This window comes from Ailuropoda melanoleuca, chromosome 8 (assembly GCF_002007445.2).
Source record: "Ailuropoda melanoleuca isolate Jingjing chromosome 8, ASM200744v2, whole genome shotgun sequence".
Classification (NCBI taxonomy): domain Eukaryota; kingdom Metazoa; phylum Chordata; class Mammalia; order Carnivora; family Ursidae; genus Ailuropoda; species Ailuropoda melanoleuca.
The window spans coordinates 53,949,995-53,962,192 of NC_048225.1; the positions used below are offsets into that span (position 1 = coordinate 53,949,995).

Genomic DNA, 12,198 nt, shown 5'->3' on the forward strand with positions numbered 1-12,198 from the left:
ACATTACAGAGATTCTAGAGCCATACATAATCAAAAGCAACCCCCTGGACACCTGTGTGGCACAGTCAGTTGGGCCCAAGAGTCTGCTTGATAGTCTCTCCCTCTCCATCTGTCCCTCCCACTCATGCTCTCCCTCTCTCTCTAATAAATAAATAAATCTTTTTTAAAAAATTAAAATTTAAACTAAAAAAAGCAAACCCCTCTGTAAAGGCTTTACATTTTAGCCTTTAGAAAGAATTTTCTAAGTTCCTTGCTAGGCATTTCTAAGTCATGTCGTATTAACCCACTACCTCCTTTAGGAGAATGAGTCCCAACAGCAGAGACTGGAATCGGTGATAACTAATTGGGGCAATGTGGCCTTGGCATCTTATTTGGATTTGAATAAAAATTTCTCTTTTTTCCAAGTCATTTCAAATGATGAGATCTTAATTAACTAATCACAGACTGCCTAAAAGCAACATTTATTTGTTTTAGGGAGTATTTGTTGTGACTTAATTGGAATGAATGATATGATCTTTTTCTCTTTTCAGTAGATCTCTCTTATCATCATTAAAATACGCCTGCTATAAATGGGGGCAACTCCATATATACAATCAGCAGCTGAAAAATTCTAAGTCAAGCAATCTTGAATTTTTTAACTTTAGAGGGCATCTACGGTTCCAGCTCATATGCACGACGAAAGAGTTTCATCTTTACCATAAATGGAAAGCACCCTGGCTTACATCTTACTTATTGGGTTCTGATTATCAAACCTAAGTGGCTACAATACAGTGACCATTAAACAAATGTCAAATGAATGAATCAATACTCTAGGAGAGAGCCTTCCTGGAAAAAGGAGTTACCATTACCTAGAGAAGGGGAAGCATTTAGGGGATGGGAGGGGGTTAGTGAATGTTACTCTCAGAAATAACACGAAAATCAGAGGTTTACTCTCAGAAATAACAGGAAGATCAGACTGCTCGAAAAGTATACATACAAAAAAGATTCAGATATAAAAACTACATTAGGGATAACAGTTCTTACTTTATAACATTCTTAAACTTGGAAGCTTTTGGGGGTTACATTTATTAGTGATTAGCAATTAAAAGCCTCAAAATAAAAGAATAAAATAAATAGGTGTAGGTCCACAGGGGCCACAAGAAAGAGAGATCTACCCAATGGGGTTGCTGGGAAGGAGGAGAGAAACCCTAGATATAAGGGTGAGCAATGCCAGCTTTAACCAGAAACAGCAACAAAATGGCATAAGTGATGTCTTTTCATTTTATATTAAAACAGAAAGCATGGCACGTAGCTATTCACAAAATTTGTCTGCTGAACGAATGATTCCTTCCTACCATCCCTCCACCATTTCTTCTGCCCTTCCTCCTATTTATGTATCCCTCTTCCCCCTTCCTTCCTTTTTTCTTCCTTCCTTCCTCCTTCTCTTTTTCCTTCCATCCTTCCTCCTTTTTTCCTTTTTCCTTCCATCTAGCCCTTCATTACTCCCTCCATTATCCAACATCCATCCATTTCCTCCCTCCTTTCCTCCCCACAGCCTGCAAAGTCTAAAGGATCAAGAGATTCCTTGACAAGGACCTTAGAAACTTTTCAGTTTGCCCTCTTGAAACCTATTCAAGATATATTTTAGTTCTAGGCATTGAAAATAAAATGAACTCTGGTCTCACTTCCTACTAAGAGAAAAAAGTCCACAGAGAGAATGGATGTATCGATATTGTTAGCAGAAGCTGTCTTTGTGGTCCCCTCCCAGGATAGAATGGTCACACTTCGCAGCACAGAAATTAGCATAATCCTACCCTGAAGACACCAGAAATAAGTAAAAATTACTTTTAGATCAGCCCCTTGTTCCTAATAGATATTCGAAAACCAATTCCCACATCATTCCCCCCTTCCCACCTCCCGCAAAGTGGCTGCAACAAGGACTTTTGTTCCTCCCCCCACCCACCGCATTCCCTTTAGTCTCGTACTTCAAAATGAAAGAACTGCGACTGAATTCAGTATCAGTCTCTTACCCTGCCAGGAAAGCTAAGGAGTAGGAGTTGTTCTTGGAAACAAATGCCGAGCGATGGGTCTGTGTCATCTTGCCTCGGGAAGGTTCTTCGTTCTCTGAATCTGAGAGGCGTGCAGGACACTGGCAGGAGACAAGGGAGACAACACTGTCTATTTGGTGTGCCCATGGACTGTTCCCAAAGCTATTGTTTCACAGCTATTGTAGGTCATTTCTCTCTGAGCACCCATGTTTCCGACTGCCTCTTGGAGGTCCTAATCTGGATATCCCCAATGTAGCTCAAACTTAATATATCTAAAATTCAATGCACTCTTTTTTTCTCTAAGTCCCACTACCAACCCAGCTAGAAGGCTCAATGTCATCTCTGACTCTCTCTCCTTTCCCTTTCTTCAAAGTCTTAACAACACTGTATGGAGGTTCTGAATACACCCAGTACTTATCAATATTTTATTTCATTTGTGTTTACTATCAGCCCTATTAAGAAGGGATGACCTGTCTTCTCCAGGTGGCAAACAGGCTCAGAATAGTTAATGTGCCTAGGACCATAGAGTTAGTAAGTAGCTAACACTAGGACTTCAATCCAGAGCGTCCGTCTCCAAGCTGCCTCCATGCCAGTTCTACTCTACTCCATTCTACTCCTAAAATGCCGTTCAGATCTAACTCCTCCCATTTATACTCACTGTCACTGCCTTTCCTTGGAATCTCAACCTCTTCTGCATGGACTGGTGCAATAATCTACTTACAGGTCTTGCTCTCGCCAGCCTTTCTTCCCTCTAATCCTACCATCATACTACCAAGCACACGGATACAATCCTATTACTCTACTCTCCGTGTACCATCATACCCTTTCTAAGCCTCTCTTCTGGGCATGCTATTCCCTTTGCCTAAAACTCTTATTCGACATTCTCTGCCTCAAAAATATTCACTGGCCCTTCAGGGGCATTTCAAATGCCACTTTTTCTGCAAGGGCTTCTAAATACCCCTAGACTCAGCTTTTTACATCTTGTTGATACATTCAGCTACCTTCATTTTATTTTAGGGTCTCTTTTTGAGTCTTTCAATTTACATTTAAAGTTTCTTTATACGCACTTAGAAAAGAAGTCGGAAGGGTAGTTACCAAAATGTTCATAAGGGTTATCTCTAAGTTGTTGGGTGATGAGCAATTTTTCACTTTTTCTTTGCTACGATTACAATTGTTACACCAAATTGTTTTCCAACAATTCGCACTGTTATTGTTATTAACTGTACCATAACAAATCATAAGTTGTCACGTCCACTTTATTTCCACTCCAAACTGATAACAACAGATGGTAATTTCTTCTTCTAGAATAAGCACCTTCCTCCCTCCATTTGAATTCAACTTGATAAACATGAATCAAACACTTGTGATGTACCAGATATTGTAGGAGATTTTAAAATAGCTAGGACACATTTCACTTACTCAACAAGCTTATAAATCTAGTAGAGAAACACAAATACACAAGCATAATGTAAGGGAGAATGAAATAAGTCCTGTAAATTTACAAAGTTGGAGAGGAGAGAGTAGATGATAGGAGCAGAGAAACAAGTGAGGAATCCCTATAGGCTCCAGGAAGGTGACAGCTTTTGCACTGGGCGTGGACAGATGAACAGCCCTTCAACAGGTAAGCAGGTGGCATGAAAATGCAGAGCAAAGACTCTAAGGAGGAAAAGCATGAAGTTATATATTTGGGGGAACACAAACATCTCCGTTCCCTAGAATTTGGGGGTCTGAGCAAGGATGGGACAATCAGTTAGAACAATACTAAGGACCTGGATGTTGGGGTAAAGAATTCTCATTTAATTCCAAAGGAAATGGGGAATCACCAGGTCATTTGGTACAGGAAAGTAAAATGATCAGTTCAGCTCTAATCATATTGCTCTCTCTATAAAATACATTCCATCAGCTGGCTTTCCCCTGAGCCTCCCTTGGAGCCTCTCTTTGGTCCCAATTTGAATGTAGACTAAATGAAATTATTTTTCCAATACCAAAAACTCTTAAGACATATTTGAAGCAAAACCAGAGCCATTTAAAAGTCCTCAAAAAGACAAAAGCAAACAGAAAAAGAGGTAAAATCACAAAAATCTAAAACTTTAAGTGTTCATAAATCAGATTTTCTTCAACGTGTTTTTGCATACAAAATTTTGTGAAACTGGCTATTATCAAAAAAACAAAAACAAGTCTGAGGTTTTATACTTCCTGATTACTTTAAAGATTACGATTAGGTTACAATTCCTTTTAAAACTACAAAATGCAGTTGATTTCTATTTCAAAGCTGGTAGTGGCAAAAGAAAAATTAATTAGAGCCATTTCCTGGCCTTGACATGAATTAATACTAGAGATCATTTCTGGAGGAAACTTGGATCTGGCAAGGCCAAAAACAGCAGGTTCTTTTCTATCAAAGGACCACAGTGGAGGGTAAGCTCTCTTTATCAAGATCGGTTTGTCCTAAAGAGAAAGGTCCTTCTGGGTCATCTTCCCTAAGGGATCTAAAGGACGGCCCTGTTGGGGTGAGGAGGCAGAGCTGCAGTCTAGAGATCACAGACCACAGTCGGGGCTATTAGTCAGAAAACACACTGTATGCACAAGGCAATCATATTTTACTCTTGACTTCCTAGCTAAATTGCATCCTCTCCGGTCTTTTTCCTTTTGTAGTTCCCAATGAACAGAACATTCAGAGTACGCAAGCATTTCATGTTTGATAAACTGAGTCTTTTACAAGGATGAAACCCTCCAAAATGCAAGTGGTTACTTTTAACAAGAATTAAAAAATAACAATTATTATTGTTATAACTGGGATCAAAAATGCACATGCATGTTGACAGCAGCAAATACCACCGATCCAAGAAAGCTTAAATAATTTCATTTCCTGAAGTTCAGGGAAAATGCCTTTGCAAAGAGTAAAGCAAAAGAAATTAACTAACCTGGCCAAAGTTGTACAGCCTATTACAATGCTGGGACCTGTTTAAGACGCCGACTTCTGGTACAGAGATTTTGTTTTCCTCTATTCTACATTGTCTGTCTTATATATAGTAAGGCTTCATTAATCCCAGCTAACTAGAAAGTTAACCTGAAATACTAACAAGTCTAAATCACGAACTATTTTAAAAGATTACGACTCTAAAGATACCTTAAGTACACACAGCAAGCCATAGGAAATGTCTGATCCAATATGATGTACTAAAGAAAAAAACTCAGTTGTAATTATCCATTTGAGCATCCAGTGGGCCTTCCAGAAGTACTTCCTTACATACATTAAATATACCACTTATAACCCTTTCCAGGAATTTGCTTGGTAAATAAGTAAAGAAAAAAGTTCAGGCAAGATTTGGCAAGATCAGAAGTCTTATTAGGGTTAGTTTAAACTAAGTAATCTACTATTGAAGACCTACCTTATATCTAGCACTGTGTTGCTCAAGGCACTGAAAAGAATAGAGGGAAATCAAATACAAGCTTTAAGGAAACCTAGTTGAGGATATAAGATGTTCAAAACTCAAACGTCAAATAACACATAAGTCAAAATGACAACATACATATAAAATTTCATATAAAATACCAAGTAGTATTCTATACTAGGTATTTCCCCTCACTCACTGTTTTTCCCCAACTATTCCCTTAATCTTTCCACCCAAGTTTATTGTCCCATTCATGAATTATTCTCTCCAGCTCTCATCTGGAGGCTAAATTCTTCACTACTCGTCACTACACAGTCAACAGCTATGACTGCTCTCACAGCTCACCAACACAGGTTTCCAGATCCATGTCACCTAGGCTAATGACTGATTTTGAGCCAGCTGTCCATCAAGACGGTGATCTACTTACATGTTCCAGATCTGTCTTCAGTACTAATGGCTCATCTCTCTTTTTCTGGTCATCCATTTTCTTTTTCCCTGTTTCCGTATCCTCTGATAACAGCTTGTGGATCTGATCTTCAGAAGTTTTCTCCTCTTGTAACTTTTCCTCTCTCAGCTAGAAATACAAATCACACAGCGAAGGAGAGTTTTAGGCAACGGCAGACTTCAAAACATCATTTACTCAGTAGTCTATCAGAACAAACAGATCACACGGCAGTATGAGACTGTTTTTCTTGTTAGATATAAAGCTCTCTTAATTTTTAAGTAAGTCTGCTTTTACTTGACTCTTGCCGAACATTCACTGCATGGCTTAAGACTTACATGCTCTGCATGCTTGAGCAATATGAAATGATAAAAGCTAAGATAATACACATAATCAAAAAATAAGATTTATTCACTTAGCCAAAAAAAACCTAAAAACAACCCTTATTCCCATAAACCAGATATAACTGTATTAAGTGAGGAGAAGAGCTGAGCTGTAGGCCACAGAGGCCAGAGAAGCCGGGCGAGGCAAGACAGGTCTTCAGTCCTGGAGGCAACAGAAAAAGTATCACAGTTTCAACATTCTGCAATTTACGCTATTATCTTGTGGTCTAGAAGGTAGGTCAAAATACATGGTTTACAAAGAAATCTCAGGCAGAGGCCTATGCTCCTAATTTGGGGGAGGCAGCAGGGCATTATGAAAATAAGATGAGCTTTGGAATAAAAACCTGGGTTCTAGTGGTTCTGTCACTTAGTTACCAGCTATATGATCTTGGGCAGATGAAGCATCATAAAGGATCATATGCTCACCTACAAAATAGGGATAATTCTACTTACTCTGCAGATATTGCTGTAAGAAATAAATGAGATAATAATACCAGGTACTCAATGTGGTGTCTTGCTGTGTGCTTATAGTACATTAAGAGTTTCCTTTCCTAATCTCCTTTTATTTTCCTTTCACTGCCTGGGGTTTCAATAAAACTTAAATGCCATAATGTATATCAAAGCAATTACAGGCTACTAATATTTTAAATCATAGTTGCAAAAAAAATTAAGCTAAAGAACAAATATTTTTCATTGGCTGTTGCCTCAGGGCTAAAAAGCAAAAACAACAATAACAATAAACGACAACTAAGATTTAGTCTTATCTTTCCAATTTCTATAGGTCCGATTCCTACAGGCCTGAACTGGTCTTTAACACAGGGTCTAATTCCAGAGTTTACGAATAGACAAAGAACACCATACACAATGTCGTGTCAGGAAGAGGCTCGAATGAAACGTAGTCCCAACTTGGCCCAAGTCAAACGAGAACACAAAAGGAAAAAAAGCAAATCCATAGCCAGGGAGAAAGCAAACCTAAAATCTATGTTAACTGCCCACGAGAAAGCTCAATGCCTTTTGATGACATTAGACGAGAACTTCTTGCTCAACAAATTGAGCACATGCTACACAAAGGGGCGTTTCAAGTCCAGCGTATGGAGAGGCAGAGTGGCAAAAAAGAGAGCAAGTTTTAGCATAAGAATTGCTATCATTGGGGCGCCTGGGTGGCTCAGTCGTTAAGCATCTGCCTTTGGCTCAGGGCATGATCCCAGCGTCCTGGGACGGAGCCCCGCATTGGCTCCCTGCTCCGCTGGGAGCCTGCTTCTCCCTCACCCACTCCCCCTGCTTGTGTTCCCTTTCTTGCTGTGTCTCTCTCTGTCAAATAAATAAAATCTTAAAAAAAAAAAAAAAAAGAATTGCTATCATTTATCGAAGTCCTAGGTGTCAGGTGCTGAGCTAAGCGCTGTATACACACTATCTCATGTGAGAAAACTAAGCCCTAGGAGTTAGGTAACGGGTTCAAATTCACAGAGCCATAGTCCTGGAGCTAGAATTCAAATCTAGGCTTCTATCAGTGGTTCTCATCTGAAGCTGATGATTTTAATCCCAGGGTACGTCTAACAATGCCAGGAGACACCTTTGGTTGTCACAACTGAGGGTGTGGGGTGTGTACTACTGGTAGACAGTAGGTGAGGCCAGGGATTGCTACTAAACCTCCTAAATGCACCGGATAGCCCCCAACACACACACACACACACGCACACACACACACATACACACACACACACACATACACACACATACACACACACATACACACACACACGCTATTTTTAATAAAACTATTAAATTTCCTATTTTATATGTTTTAGTGTTGTTTTGTTTAGTGTTTAATGGTATTTACATACCATGTCCTCTGGTTTTTCCAGTGTTTTAAAGTGTATCCTTCTACTTCCTAATTATGCTTATTGCTGCTCTCAAAATTTTTGACAATGAACTTTGACAACTATGTCTGTGCAAACCACCTTTCCATTGCAATGTTGAGTCTCTAACACGCTGTGAACACAGCTAAAAATTGACCAAATCGAAAACCCCATATATGCATTTAAATCTTCACACGAATCAAGTTTGTGTCTTCTCTATACTGCGTTCTGTAGAAGTTATTTTCTTGTCCCTTTTGACAGTTTTTTGTGAGGACTTTCGAACTTGGTCTCTAGTAAAGAGTTTTCATATTCAGGGAAAACACCTCAGGGAGTGTCAGAAAGTAGCATACACACTTGAAAAAGAAATATCAGTAGCTGCTCTGTACTGAACTCCTCTTTGCTCCAGGCATTAGGTTTATAGAGCTAACCTCATTGAAACATTAACGGCTCTGTGTGTATCCATCATTATCATTTTATAGACATAAAAATTAACGCTCAGGGGTTAAAAGCTGCAGAGATTGAATTCTGAAGAGCTTGGGTTTTAAAGCAAACCACTGGCTTCAAATACCAGGGTTTCTCAACCTTAGTACTTTTGGGCCACATAATTCTTTGTTATGGGGAGCTGAACAGTCTGAGACGAAGGCTCATGCATAATAAATACCTTATTTGGGAGCAGGAGTTAAAGACAGAGTAACATAACAAGGAAAGAAAGCCAATAAAAGTGGTGTGACAGTTGGTCCAGTAATTGGCTACAGAGAAACTGCATGAAATGCATCTCAAGACTGTCAGTCTGAAGTGAGACAAAGGGAAGCATAGATATCTATTGACTCCTACCTCCCACGGACCAAAGTTTGCTCCACAGGGTGTTAAATGCCCCTCACGCTGGCTGTACAACTTGGGCAAGTCCCCATGGTGGGCACTGGAACAGCAATATCAGAGAAGCCCAATGCTACCAGCAAGAGGCAGGCCGTAGGAGCTAAACTAGGCCTCAGGCTGCACCAAAGCGAGGCTGGCCACTACTGTAAGCGGAATGATTTCTACTGCTCCCGTTTTCACATGCTAATTATCAGAGAAAAACTACTGATTTCTGTACATTCATCTCATACCCAGTCACACTACCAAGAAATACCATGTAATTTTTTCCTGCAAATTACTTTGCCTTCACTAGTTTTGTTTTGTTTTTAAGATCTGATTGATTTATTTGAGAGAGAGAGAGCGAGCACAAACAGGGGGAGTGGCAGAGGCTGAGGAACCAGCTAAGTCCCTCCTGAGCAGGGAGCCTGATGCAAGGCCTGATCCCAGGACCCCGGGATCATGACCTGAGCCAAAGTCAGACACTTAACCGCTTGAACCACCCAGACACCCCCTTCACTTGTCAAAACTAGTGCACCTGGGGGCACCAAAATTTGTTTATCCATTTAAGTGTTAGACATTTGGGTTGCATTTTAGTTTGGGGCTATTATGAATAAAGCTGCTAAAAAAAAGATATGTTTTTTGTGGACAAATGTGTTACTCTGCCTGGCTAAACAGCTACAAGTGGAATTGCTGGGTTACATAGTAAGTATATGTTTAGAATTATAACACGATTGTCAAAATGTTTCCCATCGTGGTCATACCATTTTTTTTTTAAGAATTTATTTATTTATTTGGCAGAGAGAGACAGCTGGCAAGAGAGGGAACACAAGCAGGGGGAGTGAGAGAGGAAGAAGCAGGCTCCCAGCAGAGCAGGGAGCCCGATGTGGGGCTCGATCCCAGAACCCTGGGATCACACCCTGGGCCAAAGGCAGACGCTTAACAACTGAGCCAACAGGCGCCCCCGTGGTCATACCATTTTATACTTCCACTAGCAATGCATGAGATTTTCAGCTGATTCACAGTCTCATATTCAGTCTCACTCTTGGAATTGTTAGCCTTTTAATTTTAGCTATTCTGGAGGATGTAAGGGGCCATCCCATTGTGGCTTTAGTAACTATTTCCCTGCTGGCTAATTATGCTGAGCATCTTTTCATGTGCTTGGAAACATATCTTCTTTTGTGAAGTGTCTAGTCAAACCTTGCACTCTTATTATTATTATTTTTTAGGCTTATTGCTTGCTAGGTGCAAGAGTTCTTCACAAATTCTGGATATAAGTCCATTGTTAGATACACCTTTTGAGAATATTTTCTCCCAGTATTTGTCTTGCATTTTTACTCCCTTAGAAAGTAAAAATTTTAACTTTGATAAAGTCTAATATATCAATTTTTTTCTTTTGTGATTAGGATTTTTTATATTCCTGTCTAGAAAATCTTTGCCTACCCCAAGGTCAAAAATGTTTTCTTCTATATTCGCTTCTGCATAATTTTAGCTTTTAGGCTTAGTCTATGACCTATTTTAAGTCTTTTTTTTTTTTTTTGACAGAGAGATAGCCAGCGAGAGAGGGAACACAAACATGGGGAGTGGGAGAGGAAGAAGCAGGCTCCCAGTGGAGGAGTCTGATGCGGGGCTTGATCCCAGAACGCTGGGAGCACGCCCTGAGCCGAAGGCAGACGCTTAGGGACTGAGACACCCAGGCGCCCCAGTCTATGACCTATTTTGAACCAATTTTTGTATATTGTATAGAGATCAAGATTCACTTTTACGTATTCATAGGATATTCAGTTTGTGGAAAAGACTGTTCTTTTGTCACTGAATTACTTTTGTGCCTTTATGAACATCAGTTGACTATTTATGAGTGGGTCTATTCCAGGACTACATTCTAGTCTATTCCATTGATCCATGTCTTTTCCTTATGCCAATACCATACTGTCTTAATGACTAGCATTACAGCAGTTCTTGAAATCTGGTAGTAAAGTCCCCCAGTAACAACATTCACTATTCACAGACAACATAATCCTCCATCTAGAACATCCACTAGAATGGATGCTTCTCCCTCTCCCACTCCCCCTGCTTGTGTTCCCTCTCTTGCTGTGTCTCTCTCTGTCAAATAAATAAAATCTTAGAAAAAAATGAAAATTTAAAAATACCATTTACAATAACATCAAAAATGTGAAATGCTTAAGATAAATCTGACAAAAGATGTGGAAACTGAAAATCACAAACATTGTTGACAGAAATTAAAGAAGACCTAAAAAAAATAGGATATATCACGTTGATGGGTCTGAAGACTCAATATTATTGAGATGCCAGTTCTCCCCAAATTGGTCTGTAGATTCAATGCAATCCCAATCAAAATCCCAGAAGGATTTTTTTTCTTTCTTCTTCTTCTTCTTTTTTTTTTTTTTTTTTTGTAGGAACTGGCAGGCTGATACTAAAATTCAGATGCATATATAGAGAAGGAATAAGAGCCAAAATAATTTTGGAAAAGAACAAATTGCAGAATGAACACTACCAGATTTCAAGACTTGTTATAAAGCTACAATACTCAATCAAAACAGCATGGTATTGGTATAAAAATGAACAGATCAATGGTACAGATAGAATATAGAGTTTAGATATAAACCCACAAACACAGAGATAACTGATTTTTGACAAAGGTACAAAGGCAGTCCAGTCGAGAAGCGATAGTCTTTTCAACAGACGGTACTGGAGCAACTTAATATCTATGTGCACAAAAAGGAATGTGGATCTATACTCACACCACGTATAAAAATTAACTCGAAATGGATCATAGACCTAAATGTAAAGCCTAAAACCATAAAGCTTCCAGGAGAAAACATAAGAGAAAATCTCTGTGAACTTAGGCTGGGCAAAGAATTCTTAAATATAACACCAAAAGTACAATCTACAAAGAAAAAAAAAAACTTATAAACTATCTTCCATGAAAGTTAAAAGCTCCTGCTCTTCAAAAGACTCTAAGAGAATGAAAACACTGACACAGACTGAGAGAAAAACATTTGCAAAGCATATACCTGACAGAAGATTTGCATCCAGAACACACAAAGATCACTGAAAATTCAAAAGCAAGAAAGTATGTGACTGACTTTAAAAATAAGGCAGGGGGGGCGCCTGGGTGGCACAGCGGTTAAGTGTCTGCCTTTGGCTCAGGGTGTGATCCCGGCGTTATGGAATTGAGCCCCACATCAGGCTCTTCCGCTATGAGCCTGCTTCTTCCTCTCC

The 12,198-nt window shown here is 39.4% G+C and overlaps 1 protein-coding gene across 1 annotated transcript in view; it reads right to left on the reverse strand.

The window, feature by feature from the left end:
• The window catches only part of RNF169 (ring finger protein 169), an 80,191-nt gene that overhangs the window by 21,522 nt on the left and 46,471 nt on the right, over positions 1–12,198 (reverse strand). Inside the window, exons 4-5 of the mRNA XM_034667599.1 lie at positions 5,847–5,993; positions 2,010–2,128 (exon numbers count right to left, since the gene is read on the reverse strand). Coding sequence (XP_034523490.1) covers positions 2,010–2,128; positions 5,847–5,993 — 266 coding nt within the window. The remainder of the gene's footprint in view (positions 1–2,009; positions 2,129–5,846; positions 5,994–12,198) is intronic.